Source organism: Panulirus ornatus, chromosome 33, assembly GCF_036320965.1.
Source record: "Panulirus ornatus isolate Po-2019 chromosome 33, ASM3632096v1, whole genome shotgun sequence".
NCBI classification, from domain to species: domain Eukaryota; kingdom Metazoa; phylum Arthropoda; class Malacostraca; order Decapoda; family Palinuridae; genus Panulirus; species Panulirus ornatus.
The window spans coordinates 4,899,603-4,924,702 of record NC_092256.1 but is presented as its reverse complement, the minus strand read 5'-3'; the positions used below and the strand labels follow the sequence as shown (position 1 = coordinate 4,924,702).

At 41.5% G+C, this 25,100-nt stretch overlaps 1 protein-coding gene across 1 annotated transcript in view; it reads right to left on the bottom strand.

The window, feature by feature from the left end:
* Window positions 1-25,100, bottom strand: part of LOC139759678 (katanin p60 ATPase-containing subunit A-like 2) — a 259,014-nt gene that overhangs the window by 81,918 nt on the left and 151,996 nt on the right. Inside the window, exon 3 of the mRNA XM_071682079.1 lies at window positions 19,485-19,555. Coding sequence (XP_071538180.1) covers window positions 19,485-19,555 — 71 coding nt within the window. The remainder of the gene's footprint in view (window positions 1-19,484; window positions 19,556-25,100) is intronic.

Here is a 25,100-nt window from a genome sequence, read left to right as displayed (position 1 = left end):
CACCGCCACCGTCCCCCTAGTGTTGACCACCGCCACCGTCCCCCTAGTGTTGACCACCACCACCGTCCCCCTAGTGTTGACCACCACCACCGTCCCCCTAGTGTTGACCGCCACCTTCCCCTCGATTTCGAAAACGCCCACTAGGAGTGCGGTACCACCCAGACTGGGAACCAGTCTTAAACCAAATAATTTCTCGAATTCACTTAACTTTCATACATTAGAAAGTATTACCATTCCTACATGTATACTACATATAGTCAGAAGGTAATAAAGCAACCAGCAGGCGCAATTGTCTGCTCCTAGAGACAGCCTTTACCAGTATAACAGTCGTTCCGTTGCACGAGCTGAAAAAAATGGGTCAGTAATTGGTTCGATTTCAGTGATATTGTGGTTGTGGTGGCCAACCAAACTACACAATCTCTGCGGGTAATCTAATCAAGTTCAATCAAGAGAAATTAATCTATTCTCCTTCAGTGTTAATCTCGTTTCCTTTATTTTGTTCTATTCTCTCATTTTCTTTACTTTGTATTCAACCGACCTACACCCATCTATATTCTGAACTTCATCTACGTATATTACGACCTTCCTCCACACATATTTTGATCTTCTTCCACACATATTTTGACCTTCCTCCACACATATTTTTACTTTCATCCACGTGTATTCTGACCCTCATCCACACATATTTTGATCTTCATCCAGGTATATTATGACCTCCATCCACACATATGATGTCCTTCATCCACACATATTATGTCCTTCATTCACACATATTATGACCATCCACACATGTCATGACCTTCATCCACATATATCCTCACCTTCATCTCTGGATAACTATTCTGTTCTTTATTATTTCCTTCAACTGCCAACATTCCTTGTATCGTCAAATGTCACATCGCAAGCCATGGTCCAGGAGGAGGCTCGAAGGTTCAATATACTGCATCAGCTTGGGATCCAAAGGTCACCTGTGCTCATAAAAGCTGGCGATCAATGACGGAAGCTTTACGTTCCTGTGTCCCACATTTGTACTTTGCCACTTTCACGAGGTAGTTAAGTACCCAGAGCCTTCATGGCTAAAGTGACGTAGTCAGCAGAAGGGCTGCTTTCATGTCCATTGTTAAGTGTAGTTAGAGAGATGAGAAACAACTTGCTCTTATCAAGACTTGGGCAGGCTTTACTCTATCACGATCTCTTCTCATTCATCTCATGTTTTCTATACGTTTGTGTCTCGAACCTGACTTTTATGAATATCCTGAGTGGCGCATCATCTAGCTTCTTTGTTTTTGATGTTACGTAGTCGACATGACACGGGAAAAGCAGGTTCCAGACAAGACTATCTCGGATTAAAGGTAAGATGATAAATATATAAAGGTTGAATGAGGGAACTGTATAATTGGAGCTCCACGGATTATCGCTGATGAGGAAAGGAGTTGTATCAACGTTTTTAATAACCACAAATTATGATTACCGAAATACCCACTGTGTATAGTTGTATATGTAATGCAAAGGAATTCACAAAAAGCAACAGACTATTTGGATCATTTCGAGTCTGTTTGTGATCGAGGAAGAGATCTGAAAACTCACAGATCAGTGTGGTAAGAGTAGAAAGACATAGGGATATCACAGACAAAATTTCTGGGAACTTTTCAAAAACCCTGTCTCCAGAGATGGGCGTAACGGGATATTAAGTTACACTAAACAGAATTATTTGTGTTAAAAGCTGCCTAAACTTCACTTAAGAACGACTCAAAGGACAATGCAGGGTCGATGGAAACATTCAACACTTAAAATCCGTTTACAAGAATAAGACACATGTGGCAGAGCATAACATATTATTAAGAATAAACTTACATTGATCCTTAAAGTCTTCGGCCTACCCAGTAATACTTTGCAAGAACTCTGAGAACCTCATAGGCGGGACATTTATTGAGATAAGGAGGATAAGTGAAAGTACACAGCAACGGAGGCTAAAGCTAGAGAGAAGAGGATGGAAGGCTCCAACTTATTGTTATGTACAAACACAAAATAAAATACTACCCTTTCTAGAACTTTTGGCTGAACAATTATTTCTTAAGTATATAACAAAAAAACTGTGACACATAATGGGATTATTAATGAATCATTTCTAATGTTTATTTAGACTGTAAAAGAAATTGACATTAATTCATATAAGAAAACGCTTGTGATACATAGGAGACGAAACTAAACTATGCACAGAGATAGAGGAATGTTACAATTAATCCTCCTTGGGCTCACCTCCACACAAAAGATATAGGAAGCAGCAACTAAATACATGCCAGAGGTCCAGGCTGTAGGAGCTGGGACCCACGCAGACAGCTCATAAGAACAAGAACCGAAATATTGTAATACCCATGGACGAAAAAGAGACACAGAGGGTTGGTTAAAGAGAGGTGATGGCAGGAAAACCAGTGAGGTGGAAGGCTTTTGCAAGAGCCACGCCAGAAATGCAAGCGGTACTGGGGTGAATGAGGCCCTTGTGAATATGCAGTAGATGTTCTCAATAAAAATATCTGATGCACCAGCACAGCACTCCCAGCCTTTGGGAATCAGGTTGCGCACTGTTCATTTTCGAGATGGAGTGGAAGGTGCGGTTATGACCAAAATACTGATTTAATTGCATGTTTTAAATGAGATGTTTTTGACTCAAATAACAGAAATAACAGAGATAGATAAAAGTAGAAACTGTATTTTGACTTCGTTTAATCTAACCAGGTTACTACTGCCTCATTCTGTGAAGTTCCATACGTTTGAACTAGAATAGGAAATACTGTGTGTTCAATGCGAAGACGGAGGGGAAGAGAAAGTGAGCTGGAATAGAAAATTGGACCGATGTGGTATACCGGGGTCGACGTGCTGTCAACGAACTGAACCAGGATATATGAGACGACTGGGTTAAACCAGGGAAAGGTCTGTGGGGCCTGTATATAGATAGGGACTGTGGTTTCAGTACATCATACATGACAGCTAGAGACTAAGTGTGAACGAATGTGGCCTTTTTTTGTCTGTTTTCCTGGCGCTACCTCGCTGAAACAGGGGAAGGCCCTGCTGTTCCCTGTGTGGCGGGTGGCGCCAAAAGCGGATAAAGGCAAGCAAGTGTGAATATGTACTTGTGTATATATGTATATGTATGTATATCTGTGCGTAGGGACGGGGACTGGAGCGGGGGCCCAGAAATCCTCCCCTCCTTGTATTTTAACTTTATAAAATGGGAAACAGAAGAAGGAGTCACGCGGGGAGTGCACATCCTCTTCGTAGGCTCAGATTGGGGTGTCTAAATGTGTGTGGATGTAACCAAGATGTGAAAAAAGGAGAGATAGGTACAATGTTTGAGGAAAGGAACCTGGATGTTTTGGCGCTGAGTGAAAAGAAGCTCAAGGGTAAAGGGGAAGAGTGGTTTGGGAATGTCTTGGGAGTAAAGTCAGGGGTTAGTGAGAGGACAAAGCAAGGGAAGGAGTAGCACTACTCCTGAAACAGGAGTTGTGGGAGTATGTGATAGAATGTAAGAAAGTAAATTCTCGATTAATATGGGTAAAACTGAAAGTTGATGGAGAGAGATGGGTGATTATTGGTGCATACGCACCTGGGCATGAGAAGAAAGATCATGAGAGGCAAGTGTTTTGGGAGCAGCTGAATGAGTGTGTTAGTGGTTTTGATGCACAAGACGGGGTTATAGTGATGGGTGATTTGAATGCAAAGGTGAGTAATGTGGCAGTTGAGGAAATAACTGGTATACATGGGGTGTTCAGTGTTGTAAATGGAAATGGTGAAGAGCTTATAGATTTATGTGCTGAAAAAGGACTGGTGATTGGGAATACCTGGTTTAAAAAGCGAGATATACATAAGTATACGTATGTAAGTAGGAGAGATGGCCAGAGAGCGTTATTGGATTACGTGTTAATTGACAGGCGCCCGAAAGAGAGACTTTTGGATGTTAATGTGCTGAGAGGTGCAACTGGAGGGATGTCTGATCATTATCTTGTGGAGGCGAAGGTAAAGATTTGTGGGGGTTTACAGAAAAGAAGAGAGAATGTTGGGGTGAAGGGAGTGGTGAGAGTAAATGAGTTTGGGAAGGAGACTTGTGTGAGGAAGTACCAGGAGAGACTGAGTACAGAATGAAAAAAGGTGAGAACAAAGGAGGTAAGGGGAGTGTTGGAGGAATGGGATGTATTTAGGGAAGCAGTGATGGCTTGTGCAAAAGATGCTTGTGGCATGAGAAGCGTGGGAGGTGAGTTGATTAGAAAGGGTAGTGAGTGGTGGGATGAAGAAGTAAGATTATTAGTGAAAGAGAAGAGAGAAGCATTTGGACGATTTTTGCTGGGAAAAAATGCAAATGAGTGGGAGAAGTATAAAAGAAAGAGACAGGAGGTCAAGAGAAAGGTGCAAGAGGTGAAAAAGAGGGCAAATGAGAGTTGAGGTGAGAGAGTATCATTAAATTTTAGGGAGAATAAAAAGATGTTCTGGAAGGAGGTAAATAAGGTGCGGAAGACAAGGGAGCAAATAGGAACTTCAGTGAAGGGGGCAAATGGGGAGGTGATAACAAGTAGTGGTGATGTGAGAAGGAGATGGAGTGAGTATTTTGAAGGTTTGTTGAATGTGTTTGATGATAGAGTGGCAGATATAGGGTGGTTTGGTCGAGGTGGTGTGCAAAGTGAGAGGGTTAGGGAAAATGATTTGGTAAGCAGAGAAGAGGTAGTAAAAGCTTTGCGGAAGATGAAAGCCGGCAAGGCAGCAGGTTTGGATGGTATTGCAGTGGAATTTATTAAAATAGGGGGTGACTGTATTACTGACTGGTTGGTGAGGTTATTTAATGTATGTACAACTCATAGTGAGGTGCCTGAGGATTGGCGGAATGCGTGCATAGTGCCATTGTACAAAGGCAAAGGGGATAAGAGTGAGTGCTCAAATTACAGAGGTATAAGTTTGTTGAGTATTCCAGGTAAATTATATGGGAGGGTATTGATTGAGAGGGTGAAGGCATATACAGAGCATCAGATTGGGGAAGAGCAGTGTGGTTTCAGAAGTGGTAGAGGATGTGTGGATCAGGTGTTTGCTTTGAAGAATGTATGTGAGAAATACTTATAAAAGCAAATGGATTTGTATGTAGCATTTATGGATCTGGAGAAGGCATATGATAGAGTTGATAGAGATGCTTTGTGGAAGGTACTAAGAATATATGGTGCGGGAGGCAAGTTGTTAGAAGCAGTGAAAAGGTTTAATCGAGGATATAAAGCATGTATACGTGTAGGAAGAGAGGAAAGTGATTGGTTCTCAGTGAATGTAGGTTTGCGGCAGGGGTGTGTGATGTCTCCATGGTTGTTTAATTTGTTTATGGATGGGGTTGTTAGGGAGGTGAATGCAAGAGTTTCGGAAAGAGGGGCAAGTATGCAGTCTGTTGGGGATGCGAGAGCTTGGGAAGTGAGTCAGCTGCTGTTAGATATCTGGGAGTTATTCTGGCAGCGGATGGAACCATGGAAGCGGAAGTGAATCATAGGGTGGGGAAGAAGGGGGGAGGGGGGGAAGTTCTGGCAGCGTTGAATAACTTGTGGGAGGCGAGAACATTATCTCGGAAAGCAAAAATGGGTATGTTTGAAGGAATAGTGGTTCCTACAATGTTATATGGTTGATTGGTTCTCATGGGCTATAGATAGAGTTGTGCGGAAGAGGGTGGATGTGCTGGAAATGAGATGTTTGAGGACAATATGTGGTTGTGAGGTGGTTTGATCGAGTGAGAAATGAAAGGATAGAAGAGATGTGTGGTAATAAAAAGAGTGTGGTTGAAAGAGCAGAAGAGGGTGCTTTGAAATGGTTTGGTCACATAGAGAGAATGAGTGAGGTAATATTGACAAAGATGATACATGTGTCAGAGGTGGAGGAACGAGGAGAAGTGGGAGACCAAATTGGAAGTGGAAAGATGGAGTGAAAAAGATTTTGAGTGATCGGGGCCCAAACATGCAGGAGGGTGAAAGGCGTGCAATGAATAGAGTGAACTGGAACGATGTGGTATACCGGGATCGACGTGCTGTCAGTGGATTGAAGCAGGGAATGTGAAACGTCTGGGGTAAACCATGGAAAGTTGTGTGGGGCCTGGATGTGGAAAGGGAGCTGTGGTTTCTGTGCATTATACATGACAGCTAGAGACTGAGTGTGAACGAATGTGGCCTTTGTTGTCTTTTCCTAGCGCTACCTTGCGCATATGCGGGGGATAGGGGGTTGTCATTTCATATGTGGCGGGGTGGCGACGGGAATGAATATGGGCAGACAGTATGAATTATGTATATGTGTATATATGTATATGTCTGTGTGTATATATATATATATGTATACGTTGAGATGTATAGGTATGTATATGTGCGTGTGTAGACTTGTATGTATATGCACGTGTATGTGGGTGCGCTGGGACATTCTTTTGTACGTTTCCTTGCGCTACCTCGCTAACGCTGGAGACAGCGGCAAAGTATGATATAAATGTGATATATATATATATATATATATATATATATATATATATATATATATATATATATATATATATATATATATATATATATATATATATATATATATATATATATTTATATATATATATATATATATATATATATATATATATATATATATATATATATATATATATATATATATATATATTTTTTTTTTTTTTTTTTTTTTTTTTATACTTTGTCGCTGTCTCCCGCGTTTGCGAGGTAGCGCAAGGAAACAGACGAAAGAAATGGCCCCCCCCCCCATACACATGTACATACACACGTCCACACACGCAAACATACATACCTACACAGCTTTCCATGGTTTACCCCAGACGCTTCACATGCCTTGATTCAATCCATTGACAGCACGTCAACCCCTGTATACCACATCGCTCCAATTCACTCTATTCCTTGCCCTCCTTTCACCCTCCTGCATGTTCAGGCCCCGATCACACAAAATCTTTTTCACTCCATCTTTCCACCTCCAATTTGGTCTCCCTCTTCTCCTCGTTCCCTCCACCTCCGACACATATATCCTCTTGGTCAATCTTTCCTCACTCATTCTCTCCATGTGCCCAAACCATTTCAAAACACCCTCTTCTGCTCTCTCAACCACGCTCTTTTTATTTCCACACATCTCTCTTACCCTTACGTTACTTACTCGATCAAACCACCTCACACCACACATTTTCCTCAAACATCTCATTTCCAGCACGTCCATCCTCCTGCGCACAACTCTATCCATAGCCCACGCCTCGCAACCATACAACATTGTTGGAACCACTATTCCTTCAAACATACCCATTTTTGCTTTCCGAGATAATGTTCTCGACTTCCACACATTTTTCAAGGCTCCCAAAATTTTCGCCCCCTCCCCCACCCTATGATCCACTTCCGCTTCCATGGTTCCATCCGCTGACAGATCCACTCCCAGATATCTAAAACACTTCACTTCCTCCAGTTTTTCTCCATTCAAACTCACCTCCCAATTGACTTGACCCTCAACCCTACTGTACCTAATAACCTTGCTCTTATTCACATTTACTCTTAACCTTCTTCTTCCACACACTTTACCAAACTCAGTCACCAGCTTCTGCAGTTTCTCACATGAATCAGCCACCAGCGCTGTATCATCAGCGAACAACAACTGACTCACTTCCCAAGCTCTCTCATCCCCAACAGACTTCATACTTGCCCCTCTTTCCAGGACTCTTGCATTTACCTCCCTAACAAAACCATCCATAAACAAATTAAACAACCATGGATCAGGTGTTTGCTTTGAAGAATGTATGTGAGAAATACTTAGAAAAGCAAATGGATTTGTATGTAGCATTTATGGATCTGGAGAAGGCATATGATAGAGTTGATAGAGATGCTCTGTGGAAGGTATTAAGAATATATGGTGTGGGAGGCAAGTTGTTAGAAGCAGTGAAAAGTTTTTATCGAGGATGTAAGGCATGTGTACGTGTAGGAAGAGAGGAAAGTACCTAATAACCTTGCTCTTATTCACATTTACTCTTAACTTTCTTCTTCCACACACTTTACCAAACTCAGTCACCAGCTTCTGCAGTTTCTCACATGAATCAGCCACCAGCGCTGTATCATCAGCGAACAACAACTGACTCACTTCCCAAGCTCTCTCATCCCCAACAGACTTCATACTTGCCCCTCTTTCCAGGACTCTTGCATTTACCTCCCTAACAACCCCATCCATAAACAAATTAAACAACCATGGATCAGGTGTTTGCTTTGAAGAATGTATGTGAGAAATACTTAGAAAAGCAAATGGATTTGTATGTAGCATTTATGGATCTGGAGAAGGCATATGATAGAGTTGATAGAGATGCTCTGTGGAAGGTATTAAGAATATATGGTGTGGGAGGCAAGTTGTTAGAAGCAGTGAAAAGTTTTTATCGAGGATGTAAGGCATGTGTACGTGTAGGAAGAGAGGAAAGTGATTGGTTCTCAGTGAATATATATATATATATATATATATATATATATATATATATATATATATATATATATATATATATATATATATTTCTTCTTTCTTTCAAACTATTCGCCATTTCCCGCATTAGCGAGGTAGCGTTAAGAACAGAGGACTGGGCCTTGAGGGAATACCCTCACCTGGCCCAATTCTCTGTTCCTTCTTTTTGAAAAAAAAAAAAAAAAAAAAAAAAGTATGATAGTATGATAGTATGATAGTATGAAGGGGAAATCGCACCTTCAGCAGGAATTCATGCAAATTCATCTAACATGTAAATTTTCTATACATGTGGCAAGACATGTTTCATGGAGATAAGCCATCATGACAAATGTGGAAAACAGGATGGTATGGAAGCAAACGAGTTAGAGCCGAGACATACCTCAACGTTTCGACCGTTCAGTGGTCTGCCTCAGGAGATACTAATTCAAGCATTCGGCGGGGCCATATTCACCAGCAAGATGATTGTCATCCGGTCGGACCCCTTGGCGTGTCGCTGTCTGATTGGATCGCTTGTCCTCCACTCGTTCACATTGATATCCGCTTCCTAATGCCTGATGTTACCAGCAGGTCATCCGAATCCTTGTGTTACAGTTGTCGTTGGCAAGGATATAAGCCGCTTCTAATTTCTCTCATTTGTTTGCTTAGGCCCATAGCCTAGCTGTAGCCTTCCCGCCTGTGGTACAAGGGGTCCCGGGTTCGATCCTGGCTGTTGGAGGTTTGTATGTTCTATGAAGGTGTGGGTTCCTATGCACTTCGTTCGTATATATATATATATATATATATATATATATATATATATTCCGTATCATGATTTTGTGTTATTGCTTTGTTTGAAGATGTGATATACGAAAGATCTCGCACACCACCTTTCATTGCTCTTCTGGTTTTTGGTGTACATGTTATACACAGATATGGGTACCACGTACGACTTCACTACTTATCAAGAGGGTAAGCTTGCACTTCAATAATATGCTACAGTTTCTCTTCTCCATTAAGTGGCCCACAAGGCAAAGGGACATATAAAGTTTCTGAAGAGATCGTTAAGTGGACAAGTGATTCCGATAGCCCTGCTACCAGAGATAGATAAGTTGCTTTAGAGACAGCAGTTGTGAGAGCAATAGGGCAATAGAGTGATAATACCGGTCTTATTTCTTCTGGATGGACTGCACCAAGGCAGGCTTCTATGAGAAAGGAAAAATCTGGGTTTTCGACACAAATGAAGGCGAACGAAATTCTGAGCTAGCTCAAAACCACACTCCCTCAGAACACCAGGAGGTATGCCACCTGGGTCATACACCTTGTCCTCCTGGAGATGGGAGGGTACCTGGACGAACCTACGTGAGGAGTAAATAAGAGATGGCATAGGTTCAGGGTGATGAGGCAGTGGCAGAAGATTAGAAACAAAATCATGGAAAGTTGAACTTGAAGGAAATGTGGTTCCAAAAGTTGGCGACTTAGCCTAAAATTGATGAGGTTAGAAGAGAGAAGAGTTATATTTACCGAATTTACTGATCTTTTTCCTTACCAAAAAGATCTGTTTGTCGAAAAAGTCAAACAAGGACTATTTTTTTATATGAAGATGTACTTGACTTTACGACCCCAGGACTCCTTTTGCTTAGCTCCTGCAGCTGCAGGACTTCGCTACAATTAGCAGCAGGGAAATGATATTCCTTTGGACAGAGAATTTCCGTGATGATATTGTACATTTTTTCATTTACTAACGATCATATAACCTCGCCGAAGGCGTCTTTTCATTGGCGGAGTAAACCCTTGGTAAGAATCGTTAGATTATCCTCAGATAAATAAAACTTGTCTTGTGGAAATTAAGACTCATTCTTTTGATCGAATCTCAGAATACGTTTGTATAAGAATCTGAGTGAAAGTAAGAACTCTTCTTTCCTGTAGGATAAGGCAACTGATCTGCAGATAAATGATGCAAAAATGTAAGAATTGCCTAATAGGTACCTAAGTACCTATTCAGTTTACAGATTGTCTACGGGTCAGAATCTCTTTGATGCTTTGAGTACTCTCAAACTGTGTGTGAGGGCGCAACTGAGTGCTTCAAGAGTCTCCTTACTACTATATCTTTCAATAGTAGTTCACAATACACAGAAAATGCTATATACAAGATTTATAAATATTTTGAGGTTGGCACAGAGATTATCGACACCTAATCTCTAGGATTTTGAAACCGTTAGACTTGTATGTATATCTAAAGTACCTTTAAGGTAAACTCACAAACTACTTTAGGAAGACTGGCCAAGTGACACTTCAACCTTTACTAAATATAGTTTGCAGAAGGCTTTGTCTGAGCTCTGTGGCTGCGGCGAGCGGTGAATAACAGAGCGGCCAGGGTATTAAAGAGGCACGTCGGTGTCTGTTGGCTTGAGCCGGATTCTGATGACTTGGCCGTCCTGCGGACCACGCAAAAAGCCAGCAAGCAAGGAAACGGATGAACAGTGAGTAAGTCTGTTTCACTATCTTAGCCAAAAACTTTCCGGACGTGTTCGTTTCTTACAGAGAATGACAGTCACCTATGAAGCGCATTTCTGAAGCCATTAGGTCCATTGGGGTTTAACAGATTTTCCTCATTAGTACTGAAAAGTTTGTGGCGTCTTTGTTATGCGATGTTGGTTACCACCCAGACTTTATGTGCCACCTGCCGTCCCTGAAGATATGTAAAGGTTATGCACTTCTGATTACAGTGTCCTTACAAGCAGAAGACATTCAGTCTTGGGTAAGGAATATATCAAATAACCGAACATCAATACAGAAACCTGTGCTGTTAGAATACCAAAGTAATCTTAGAAAAGATAGGTCAAAAGAGCACGTATTTCGTTACTGACGTAGTTAAGTAGTATGTAGGGTTATGCTCTAGTCGTGCGGAAGGAGTATTTTGGATTTCCGTGGTGTAGCGTTCCGAGATGCGTTCAGGGGCCATCGGGAGTCGAGCGCATGTGTTCAAATCCTGGTTACGGCAATCGTTCCACAGTTAACCCAGCTGTTCATCCTCCTTAGATCGCATTGATGCATATTAAACATATTATCTATTATACGTAATCGCCGTCTTCCGCGTCAGCGAGATAGCGCAAGGAAACAGACGAGACTGGCCCAACCCACCTCACATACACATGTATATACATAAACGCCCAGACAGGTACACATACATACAAATACAACTCAACGTATACATACATACACATACACAGATATATACATATATATACATGTACATATTCATACTTCCTACCTTCATCAATTCTCGTCGCTATCACACCACCTATGAAATAGCTCCCCCCCCCCCCCCCCCCCCCCCCCCCCCAAGTGAGGTAACGCCAAGAAAAGACAAAAGAAAAAGGCCACATTCGTTCACACTCAGTCTCTAGCTGTCATGTATAATGCACCGAAACCACAGCACCCTTTCCACATCGAGGCCCCACAAAACTTTTCATGGTTTACCCCAGACACTTCACAAGCCCTGGTTCAATCCATTGACAGCACGTCGACCCCGGGAATACCACATCGTTCCAATTCACTCTGTTCCTTGCACGCCATTCACCCTCTTGCATGTTCACGCCCCGATCACTTAAAATCTTTTTCACCCCATCTTTCCACCTTCAGTTAGGTCTCCCACTTCTCCTCGTTCCCTCCACTTCTTACACATATATCCTCTTTGTCAATCTTTCCTCGCTCATTCTCTCCATATGACCAAACCATTTCAAAATACCCTCTTCTGCTCTCTTAACCACACTTTTTATTACCAAATATCTCTCTTACCCTTTCATTACTTACTCGATCAAACCACCTCACACCACATATTGTCCTCAAACATCTCATTTCCAGCACAACCACCCTCCGCACAACTCTATCTATAGCCTATGCCTCGCAACCATATAGCATTGAGGGAACCACTATTTCTTCACACATACCTATTTTTGCTTTCCGAGATAACGTTCTCGCCTTCCACACATATTGCGTCACTGCCAGAACTTTCGACCCCTCCCCAACCCTATGACTCACTTCCGCTTCCATGGTTCCATCCGCTGCCAAATCCATTCCCTTGATGTCTAAAACACTTCACTTCCTCGAGTTTTTCTCCATTCAAACTTACTTCCAACTGACTTGTCCCTCAACCTTACTGTACCTAATAACCTTGCTCTTATTCACATTTACTCTCAGCTTTCTTCTTTCAAACAGTTTACCAAACTCCGTCACCAGCTTCTGGAGTTTCTCACCCGAATCAGCCATCAGCGCTGTATCATCAGCGAACAACATCTGACTCACTTCCCAAGCTCTCTCATCCACAACAGACTGCATACTTGCCCCTCTCTCCAAAACTCTTGCATTCATCTCCCTAACAACCCCATCCATAAGGAACTTAAGCAGCCACGGAGACATCACGCACCCCTGCCGCAAACCGATATTCACTGAGAACTAATCGCTTTCCTGTCTTCCTACTCGTGCACATGCCTTAAATCCTCGATAAAAACTTTTCACTGCTTCTAACAACTTGCCTCCCATACCATATATTCTTTATACCTTCCACAGAGCATCTCTATCAGCTCTATTATATGACTTCTCCAGATCCATAAATGCTACATACAAATCCATTTGCTTTTCTAAGTATTTCTCACATACATCTTTTAAAGCAAAGACCTGATCCACACATCCTCTACCACTTCTGAAACCATACTGCTCTTCCCTAATCTGATGCTCTGTACATACCCTCACCCTCTCAATCAATACCCTCTAATATGATTTCCCAGGAATACTCAACAACCTTGTACCTCTGTAATTTGAGCAATCACCTTTATCCCCTTTGCCTTATACTTAGTGGCTGTCTCCTGCGTTAGCGAGGTAGCACAAGGAAACAGACGAAAGAATGGCCCAACCCACACACATACATATGTATATACATACACCTCCACACACGCACATATACATACCTATCCATTTCAACGTATACATACATATACGTACACAGACATATACATATATACATATGTATATATTCATACTCACTGCCTTCATCCATTCTCGTAGCCATCCCGCTACAATGAAACTTCAACCTGCGAGGTACTGCAAGGAAAACACAACAGAGGCCACATTCGTTCACAATCAGTCTCTAGCTGTCATGTGCAATGCGCCGAAACCACAGCTCCCTATTCACATCCACGCCCCACACACCTTTCCATGGTGTACCCCAGACGCTTCATATGCCCTTGTTCAATCCCTTGACGGCACATCGACCCCGGTATACCACATCGTTCTAATTCACTCTATTCCTTGCACGCCTTTCATCCTCCTGTATGTTGAGGCCCCGAGCGCTCAAAATCTTTTCCAATCCATCCTTCCACCTCAAATTTGGCCTCCTGACTCTCCTTGTCCCCTCCACCTATGACACAAATTCTCTATGTCAATTCTTTCCATGTGTCCAAACCATTTCAACATATCCTCTTCTGCCCTCTCAAATACACTATCTTTATTACCACACCATCCCTTTTACTCTTTCATTACTTACTCGATCAAACCACCTCACACATTTCTAACACATCCACCCTTCTCCGCACAACCCTATTTATAGCCCATGCCTCGGAACCACATAACATTGTTGGAATCACGATTCCTTCAAAGATACCCATTTTCGCTCTCCGAGATAATGTCCTTCAACTCCGAGAACCTTCGCCCCCTCGCCTACCCTTGACTCACATCCGTTGTCATTGTTTCATACCCTGCAAAATCCACTCCCAGATACTTCAAACACTTCACTGTCTACAGTTGTTCTTCATTCCAACTTATTTCCTAATTAACGTGCCCCTTAACCCTACTGAACTTAATACCTTTGCTCTTATTCACGTTTACTCTTAACTTTTTCATTTCACACAATTTTCGAAACTCAGTCACCAACCTCTGCAGTTTCTAACCGAATCAGCCACCAGCGCTGTATCATCAGCGAACAACTGACTCACTTCCCAAGCCCTCTCATCCACAGCATACTGCATACTTGCCCCTCTCTCTAAAACTCTTGCATTCACCTCCCTAGTAACCCCATCTGTAAACAAATTACAAAACCATGGAGACATCACGCACTTCTGCCACAAACCGACATTCAATGGGATACAATCACTTTCCTTTCTTCCTACTCATACACATGCCTTATATCCAAAGTAAAAACTTTCCACTGCTTCTAGCAACTTACCTACCACACCATATACTCTTAAAACCTTCCACAAAGCATCTCTATGAACCCCCCCCCCCACATATATATATATATATATATATATATATATATATATATATATATATATATATATATATATATATATATATATATATATATATATATATATGACTAAGTTTGGTAAAGTGTGAAAGAAGAAAGTTAAGAGTAAATGTGAATAAGAGCAAGTTAATTAGGTACAGTAGGGTTGAGGGTCAAGTCAATTGGGAGGTAAGCTTGAATGGAGAAAAACTGGAGGAAGTAGTGTTTTAGATATCTGGGAGTGGATCTGGCAGCGGATGGAACCATGGAAGCGGAGGTGAATCATAGGGTGGGGGAGGGGGCGAAAATTCTGTGAGCCTTGAAGAATGTGTGGAAGTCGAGAACATTATCTCGGAAAGCAAAAATGGGTATGTTTGAAGGAATAGTGGTTCCAACAATGTTGTATGGCTGCGAGGCGTGGGCTATGGATAGAGTTGTTCGCAGGAGGATGGATGTGCTGGAAATGAGATGTTTGAGGACAATATGTGGTGTGTGTTGGTTTGACCGAGTAAGTAATGTAAGGGTAAGAGAGATGTGTGGAAATAAAAGTCGAGAACGTTATCTGGGGAAGCAAAAATGGGTATGTTTGAAGGAATAGTGGTAATATTTGTGTTTTCATTTGTTTGCCAAATACAAAGAACATCATCTACATACCTAAACCAAACTGCATTAGAAGGTAGATATTCTTCAGTAATTTTGTCCAAAAAAATTCCAGAGAAAGATTACTTAGTACAGGTGAAGGAGGCTTACCCATTGACATACCAAATTTTTGAACAAAATTTCCACTGAATTGAAATACAGTCTTTTATACTTAATTCTATCATTTCAATGAAAACAGACTTTGAAACAGGTAAATGAATATCATAAAGTGATATGCGGATATTGTGATAAGTTTTATGTTGGGCAGACTGGTGAGGATCTTCTGTTAGACGTAAGCAACATAAATATAGCATAAGAACGAAACAAGAATCAAATACCTTGTTTAATCACATTAAAAACTATGATCGTTGTATTTTCCGGAGTAATGCCATCTCAGTTATTAACCCTAACTCCAGTACCACGAGAAATATCACTAAATCTTCTATTGTTGAATACAAAAAGACTGATAATCTTAATGTTAGTGATGGTCTATACAAATTGGATAACTATATTGTTGATAAAATTTGTAAACAATTCACCTTCTTGTCCGCATAATAAGATTATGATACGGTCGTTGTCTGTCTTGGACAATCGCATGTTTACCAAATGGCGCCCTAGCTACGTCTCTTCGTTGTATATCAACTGACTGTCATATATTTTGCTCTTATGTCTCCCCTGATGATGTGATTATTACACGAAAGTGCACTTGGGCACGTATCGTGTTTGATTTTCCCCATAGACTCATAGGAATATATGTGTACGTGTAGGAAGAGAGGAAAGTGATTGGTTCTCAGTGAATGTTGGTTTGCGGCAGGGGTGTGTGATGTCTCCATGGTTGTTTAATTTATTTATGGATGGGGTTATTAGGGAGGTGAATGCATGAGTTTTGGAAAGAGAGGCAAGTATGCAGTCTGTTGTGGATGAGAGAGCTTCGGAAGTGAGTCAGTTGTTGTTCGCTGATGATACAGCGCTGGTGGCTGATTCATGTGAGGAACTGCAGAAGCTGGTGACTGAGTTTGGTAAAGTGTGTGAAAGAAGAAAGTTAAGAGTAAATGTGAATAAGAACAAGGTTATTAGGTACAGTAGGGTTGAGAGTCAAGTCAACAGGGAGGTATGTTTGAATGGAGAAAAACTGGAGGAAGTAGTGTTTTAGATATCTGGGAGTGGATCTGGCAAAGGATGGAACCATGGAAGCGGAAGTGAATCATAGGGTGGGGGAGGGGGCGAAAATTCTGGGAGCCTTGAGGAATGTGTGGAAGTCGAGAACATTATCTCGGAAAGCAAAAATGGGTATGTTTGAAGGAATAGTGGTTCCAACAATGTTGTATGGCTGCGAGCCGTGCGCTATGGATAGAGTTGTTCGCAGGAGGGTGGATTTGCTGGAAATGAGATGTTTGAGGACAATATGTGGTGTGCGTTGGTTTGACCGAGTAAGTAATGTAAGGGTAAGAGAGATGTGTGGAAATAAAAAGAGCGTGGTTGAGGGAGCAGAAGAGGGTGTTTTGAAATGGTTTGGTCACATGGAGAGAATGAGTGAGGAAAGAGTGACCAATAGGATATATGTGTAAGAGGTGGAGGGAACGAGGAGAAGTGGGAGACCAAATTGGAGGTGGAAAGATGGAGTGAAAAAGATTTTGAGTGATCGGGGCCTGAACATGCAGGAGGGTGAAAGGTGTGCAAGGAACAGAGTGAATTGGAACGATGTGGTATACCGGGGTCGACGTGCTGTCAATGAATTGAACCAGGGCATGTGAAGCGTCTGGGGTAAACCATGGAAAGTTCTGTGGGGCCTGGATGTGGAAAGGGAGCTGTGGTTCGGGCATTATTGCATGACAGCTAGAGACTGAGTGTGAACGAATGGGACCTTTGTTTTCTTCCTAGCGCTACCTCGCACACATGAGGTGGGAGGGGGATGTTATTCCATTGTGTGGCGAGGTGGCGAGGTCACTTCCGCTTCCATGGCTCCATCCGCTGCCAAATCCACTCCTAGAGGAAGTGAGTATTTCTCCGTTTGAACTTACCTCCCAATTGACTTGTCCCTCAACCCTACTGTAGTTGATAACCTTGCTCTTATTCACATTTACTCTCAGCTTTCTTCTTTTACATACTTTACCAAACTCAGTCACCAGCTTCTGCAGTTTCTCACCCGAATCAATCACTAGCGCTGTATCATCAGCGAACAACAACTGACTCACTTCCCAAGCTCTCTCATCCACAACAGACTGCATACTTGTCCCTCTCTCCAAAACTCTTGCATTCACCTCCCTAACAACCCCGTCCATACACAAATTAAACAATCATGGAGACATCACGCACCCCTGCTGCAAACCAACATTCACTGAGAACGAATCACTTTCCTCTTCCTACACGTACACATGCCTTACATCTTCGTTAAAAACTTTTCACTACTTCTAACAACTTACCTCCCATACCATATACTCTTAATATCTTCCACAGAGCATCTCTAACAACTCTATCATATGCCTTCTCCAGATCCATAAATGCTACATACAAGTCCATTTGCTTTTCTAAGTATTTCTCACATTCTTCAAATCAAAAACCTAATCCACACATCCTCTACCACTTCTGAAACCTCACTGCTCTTCCCCAATCTGATGCTCTGTACATGTCTTCACCCTCTTAATCAATATCCTCCCATACAATTTCCCAGGAATACTCAACAAACTTATACCTCTGTAATTTGCCCACTCACTCTTATCCCTTTTGCCTTTCTACAGTGGCGCTATGCAAGCATTTCGCCAATCCTCAGGCACCTCACCATGAATCATACATACATTAGATAACCTTACCAACCAATCAACAATATAGTCACCCCTTTTTTTAATAAATTCCACTGCAATACAATCCAAACCCACTGCTTTGCCGGCTTTCATCTTCCGCAAAGCTTTTACTACCTCTTCTCTGTCTACCAAATCATTCCCCCTGACCGTCTGTCTTTGCACACCACCTCGACCAAAACACCCTATATCTGCCACTCTATCATCAAAGACATTAAACAAACCTTCAAAATACTCACTCCATCTCCTCACATCACCACTACTTGTTATCACCTCTCCATTTGTCCCTCCCACTGATGTTGCCATTTGTTCCCTTGTCTTAGGCACTTTATTTACCTCCTTCCAAAACATCTTTTTACTCTCCCTAAATTTTGATGATACTCTCTCGCACCAACTCTCATTTGCCCTCTTTTTCGCCTCTTGCACCTTTCTCTTGACCTCCTGCCTCTTTCTTTTATACATCTCCCAGTCATTTGCAGTTTTCCCTGCAAAAATCGTCCAAATGCCTCTCTCTTCTCTTTCACTAATAATCTTACTTCTTCATCCACCACTCACTACCCTTTCTAATCTGCCCACCGACCACGCTTCTCATGCCACAAGCATCTTTTGCACAAGCCATCACTGCTTCCCTAAATACATCTCATTCCTCCCCCACTCCCCTTGCGTCCTTTGCTCTCACCTTTTTCCATTCTGTACTCAGTCTCTCCTGGTACTTCCTCACACAAGTCTCCTTCCCAAGCTCACTTTCTCTCACCACTCTTCATCCCAACATTCTCTCTTCTTTTTTGAAAACCTCTACAAATCTTCACCTTCGCCACCACAAGATAATGACCAGACATCCTTCCAGTTGCACTTCTCAGTTCATTAACATCCAAAAGTCTCTCTTTCGCGCGCCTATCAATTAACACGTAATCCAATAACGCTCTCTGGCCATTTCTCCTACTTACATACGAATACTTATGTATATCTCTCTTTTCAAACCAGGTATCCCCAATCACCTGTTCTTTTCAGCACATAAATCTACAAGCTCTTCACCATTACTATTTACAACACTGAACACCCATGTATGTGTGTGTGTGTGTGTGTGTGTGTGTGTGTGTGTGTGTGTGTGTGTGTGTGTGTGTTTGGGTGTGTGTGTGTGTGTGTGTGAGTGTGCGTGTGACATTTATTTGACTGTGCAGTCTTAGTTAACTCAAAAAAAATATCTATTTCTTACACATACCGACATAATGGTCTTTGGTTGCTCGTTGTTCTAAGTTAACAACACACACCAGGGAACTTACCCTTCCTGGTCCAGGTACTGGTGGACCAGAATGAGGAGGCTCTTGCGCCGGATCTCAGCCCGCTTGTCTGCCTGGTGGAGGGAGATATGTAAACGTGTTAATATAGGTATCTTCCGTACCTTCATCATCCTCATTCTCATCATCCTCATCATCATCACCATCATCATCATCACCATCATCATCATCATCATCCTAATCATTAGTCTTATGATAATAATGATACTAACAAACACAGAAAAAAATAACATCACACAAGTACGACAACTACAGTATTTAACTGGGAATCATGACAGATGCTTTCAAAGTTGAAGATTGCTGCATTTCTACGAAATGGATTCGTTCTCACTGACGTTCCTTGAGCTTTCAAAAATCATTCTTGTTTTTTTCCTGTTCATATTGCCAGTAAGATCAATTTCCAGGTCATCTTCTTTTAGTATGATTATCATGATTATCGAAGATATTTCACAACCTTTGTGAAAATATTTCTAAACAAAGTTTAAGTATCACCGTTTTACTTCATATCAGATCAATGATTGTCCTTTTCCCTTATTTCGTCGATTTGTTTTCTCTTATTAGCACCACTGTCTGTAGATGCATCATCAGATCCCATGTCTTTTAATACATAAGAATATAAAGGAATTTAAACACCAACAGACCACTTGGTTCATTTGAGGCGCTTTGTCACAGCGGATGATAATATGAGATCCTCAGCGTACAGAGACATACGGATCATTCCAAGGGAAATACCTGCAAATTTCCGGGGTATATAATGAGGAGCAAATACTGTTAGTCATGAGCTATGATGAGCCTTTGGTACAAAACATATCTATAGTATTGCTTTCAACCATCCTAATTAGAGAATCATTCCATTATTTTTTTCATGATACCCGAAAATACACGAACAACTGAGGCCCTAATCAAGGCCTTCTTATGAACGATATATATATATATATATATACGCATACACATGTGTATATCCCTGAGGATAGGGAAAAAGAATACTTCCCACGTATTCCTCACGTGTCGTAGAAGGCGACTAAAGGGGACGGGAGCGGGGGGCTAGAATCCCTCCTCTCCTTGTATTTTAACTTTCTATAAGGGGAAACAGAAGAAGTAATCACGTAGGGAGTGATCATCCTCCTCGAAGGCTCAGATTGGGGTGTCTAATTGTGTGTGGATGTAACCAAGATGAGAAAAAAGGAGAGATAGGTAGTATGTTTGAGGAAAGGAACTTGGATGTTTTGGCTCTGAGTGAAACGAAGCTCAAGGGTAAATGGGAAGAGTGGATTAGGAATGTCTTGGGAGTGAAGTCAGGGGTTAGTGAGAGGACAAAAGCAAGGGAAGGAATAGCACTACTCCTGAAACAGGAGTGGTGGGAGTATGTGATAGAGTGTAAGAAAGTAAACTCTAGATTGATATGGGTAAAACTGAAAGTTGATGGAGAGAGATGGGTGATTATTCGTGCATATGCACCTCAGGATGAGAAGAAAGATCATTAGAGGCAAGTGTTTTGGGAGCAGTTGAATGAGTGTTTTAGTGGTTTTGATGCACGAGATCGGGTTATAGTGATGGGTGATTTGAATGCAAAGGTGAGTAATGTGGCAGTAGAGGGAATAATTGGTATACATGGGGTGTTCATTGTTATAAATGGAAATGGTGAAGAGCTTGTAGTTTTATGTCCAGAAAAAGGACTGGTGATTGGGAATATCTGGTTTGAAAAGAGAGATATACATAAGTATACGTAGGAGAGATGGCCAGAGAGCGTTATTGGATTACGTGTTAATTGATAGGCGCGCGAAGAGAGAGAATTTTGGATGTTATTGTGCTGAGAGGTGCAACAGGAGGGATGTCTGATCATTATCTTGTGGAGGCGAAGGTGAAGATTTGTGGGGTTTTCAGAAAAGAAGAGAGAATGTTGGGGTGAAGAGAGTGGTGAGAGTAAGTGAGCTTCGGAAGGAGGCTTGTGTGAGGAAGTACCAGGAGAGACTGAGTACAGAATGGAAAAAGGTGGGAACAAATGACGTAAGGGGAGTGGGGGGGGGATGGGATGTATTTAGGGAAGCAGTGATGGCTTGCGCAAAAGATGGTTGTGGCATGAGAAGCGTGGAAGGTGGGCAGAATAGAAAGGGTAGTGAGTGTTGGGATGAAGAAGTAAGATTACTAGTGAAAGAGAAGAAAGAGGCATTTGGACGATTTTTGCAGGGAAATAATGCAAATGAGTGGGAGATGTATAAAAGAAAGAGGCAGGAGGTCAAGAGAAAGGTGCAAGAGGTAAAAAAGAGGGCAAATGAGAGTTGGGGTAAGAGAGTATTATCAAATTTTAAGGAGAATAAGATGTTTTGAAAGGAGATAAATAAAGTGCGTAAGACAAAGGAACAAATGGGAACTTCAGTGAAGGGGGCTAATGGGGAGGAGATAACAAAGAGTGGTGATGTGAGAAGGAGATGGAGTGAGTATTTTGAAGGTTTGTTGAATGTGTTTGATGATAGACTGACAGATATAGGGTGTTTTGGTCGAGGTGGTGTGCAAAGTGAGAGGGTTAGGGAAAATGATTTGGTAAACAGAGAAGAGGTAGTGAAAGCTTTGCGGAAGATGAAAGCCGGCAAGGCAGCAGGTTTGGATGGTATTGCAGTGGAATTTATTAAAAAAGGGCGTGACTGTATTGTTGACTGGTTGGTAAGGTTATTTAATGTATGTATGACTCATGGTGAGGTGCCTGAGGATTGGCGGAATGCGTGCATAGTGCCATTGTACAAAGGCAAAGGGGATAAGAGTGAATGCTCAAATTACAGAGGTATAAGTTTGTTGAGTATTCCTGGTAAATTATATGGGAGGGTATTGATTGAGAGGGTGAAGGCATGTACAGAGCATCAGATTGGGGAAGAGCAGTGTGGTTTCAGAAGTGGTAGAGGATGTGTGGATCAGGTGTTTGCTTTGAAGAATGTATGAGAGAAATACTTAGAAAAGCAGATGGATTTGTATGTAGCATTTATGGATCTGGAGAAGGCATATGATAGAGTTGATAGAGATGCTCTGTGGAAGGTATTAAGAATATATGGTGTGGGAGGAAAGTTGTTAGAAGCAGTGAAAAGTTTTTATCGAGGATGTAAGGCATGTGTACGTGTAGGAAGAGAGGAAAGTGATTGGTTCTCAGTGAATGTAGGTTTGCGGCAGGGGTGTGTGATGTCTCCATGGTTGTTTAATTTGTTTATGGAAGGGGTTGTTAGGGAGGTAAATGCAAGAGTTTTGGAAAGAGGGGCAAGTATGAAGTCTGTTGGGGATGAGAGAGCTTGGGAAGTGAGTCAGTTGTTGTTCGCTGATGATACAGCGCTGGTGGCTGATTCATGTGAGAAACTGCAGAAGCTGGTGACTGAGTTTGGTAAAGTGTGTGAAAGAAGAAAGTTAAGAGTAAATGTGAATAAGAGCAAGGTTATTAGGTACAGAAGGGTTGAAGGTCAAGTCAATTGGGAGGTGAGTTTGAATGGAGAGAAACTGGAGGAAGTAAAGTGTTTTAGATATCTGGGAGTGGATCTGGCAGCGGATGGAACCATGGAAGCGGAAGTGGATCATAGGGTGGGGGAGGGGGCGAAAATTCTGGGGGCCTTGAAGAATGTGTGGAAGTCGAGAACATTATCTCGGAAAGCAAAAATGGGTATATTTGAAGGAATAGTGGTTCCAACAATGTTGTATGGTTGCGAGGCGTGGGCTATGGATAGTGTGGAAATAAAAAGAGCGTGGTTGAGAGAGCAGGAGAGGGTGTTTTGAAGTGGTTTGGGCACATGGAGAGGATGAGTGAGGAAAGATTGACCAAGAGGATATATGTGTCGGAGGTGGAGGGAGCAAGGAGAAGAGGGAGACCAAATTGGAGGTGGAAAGATGGAGTGAAAAAGATTTTGTGTGATCGGGGCCTGAACATGCAGGAGGGTGAAAGGAGGGCAAGGAATAGAGTGAATTGGAGCGATGTGGTATACCGGGGTTGACGTGCTGTCAGTGGATTGAATCAAGGCATGTGAAGCGTCTGGGGTAAACCATGGAAAGCTGTGTAGGTATGTATATTTGCGTGTGTGGACGTATGTATATACATGTGTATGGGGGGGGGTTGGGCCATTTCTTTCGTCTGTTTCCTTGCGCTACCTCGCAAACGCGGGAGACAGCGACAAAGTATAAAAAATATATATATATATATATATATATATATATATATATATATATATATATATATATATATATATATATATATATATATATATATATATATATATATACATGGGTATGTTTGAAAGAATAGTGGTTCCAACAATGTTGTATGGTTGCGAGGCGTGGGCTATGGATAGAGTTGTGTGGAGGAGGGTGGATGTCCTGGAAATGAGATGTTTGAGGACAATATGTGGTGTGAGGTGGTTTGAACGAGTAAGTAGTAATAGGGTAAGAGAGATGTGTGGTAATAAAAAGAGCGTGGTTGAGAGAGCAGAAGAGGGTGTTTTGAAATGGTTTGGTCACATGGAGAGAATGAGTGAGGAAAGATTGACTAAGAGGATATATGTGTCAGAGGTGGAGGAAAGAGAAGTGGGAGACCAAATTGGAGGTGGAAAGATGGAGTGAAAAAGATTTTGAGTGATCGCGGCCTGAATATGCAGGAGGGTGGAAGCCGTGCAAGGAATAGAGTGCATTGAAACGATGTGGTATACCGGTGTCGACGTGCTGTCAATGGATGAACCAGGGCATGTGAAGCGTCTGGGGTAAACCATGGAAAGTTCTGTGGGGCCTGGATGTGGAAAGGGAGCTGTGGTTACGGTGCATATTACATGACAGCTAGAGACTGAGTGTGAACGAATGGGGCCTTTGTTGTCGTCCTAGTGCTACCTCGCGCACGTGAGGGGGACGGGGTTATTTCATGTGTGGCAGGATGGCGATGGGAATGAATAAAGGCAGACAGTATGAATTATGTGCATGTGTATAAATGTATATATCTGTGTGTGTATATATATATATATATATATATATATATATATATATATATATATATATATATATATATATATATATATATATATATATAAATATATATATATATATATATATATATATATATATATATATATATATATATATATATATATATATATATATATATATATATATATATACATTGAGATGTATAGGTGTGTATATTTGCGTGTGTGGACGTGTATGTATATACATGTGTATGTGGGTGGGTTGGGCCATTCTTTGGTCTGTTTCCTTGCGCTACTTAGCGATGTAGCGTTAAGAACATAGGACTGGGCTTTTGAGGGAATATCCTCACCTGGCCGCCTTCTCTGTTCCTTCTTTTGGGAAATAAAAAAAAAAAAGAGAGGGGAGGATTTCCAGTCCCCCGCTCCTCCCCCCTTTAGTCCTCTTCTACGACACGCAGGGAATACGTGGGAAGTATTCTTTCTCCCCTATCCCCAGGGATATATATTTATATATATATATATATATATATATATATATATATATATATATATATATATATATATATATATATATATATATATATATATATATATATATATATATATATATATATATATATATATACACACACACATATATATATATATATATATATATATA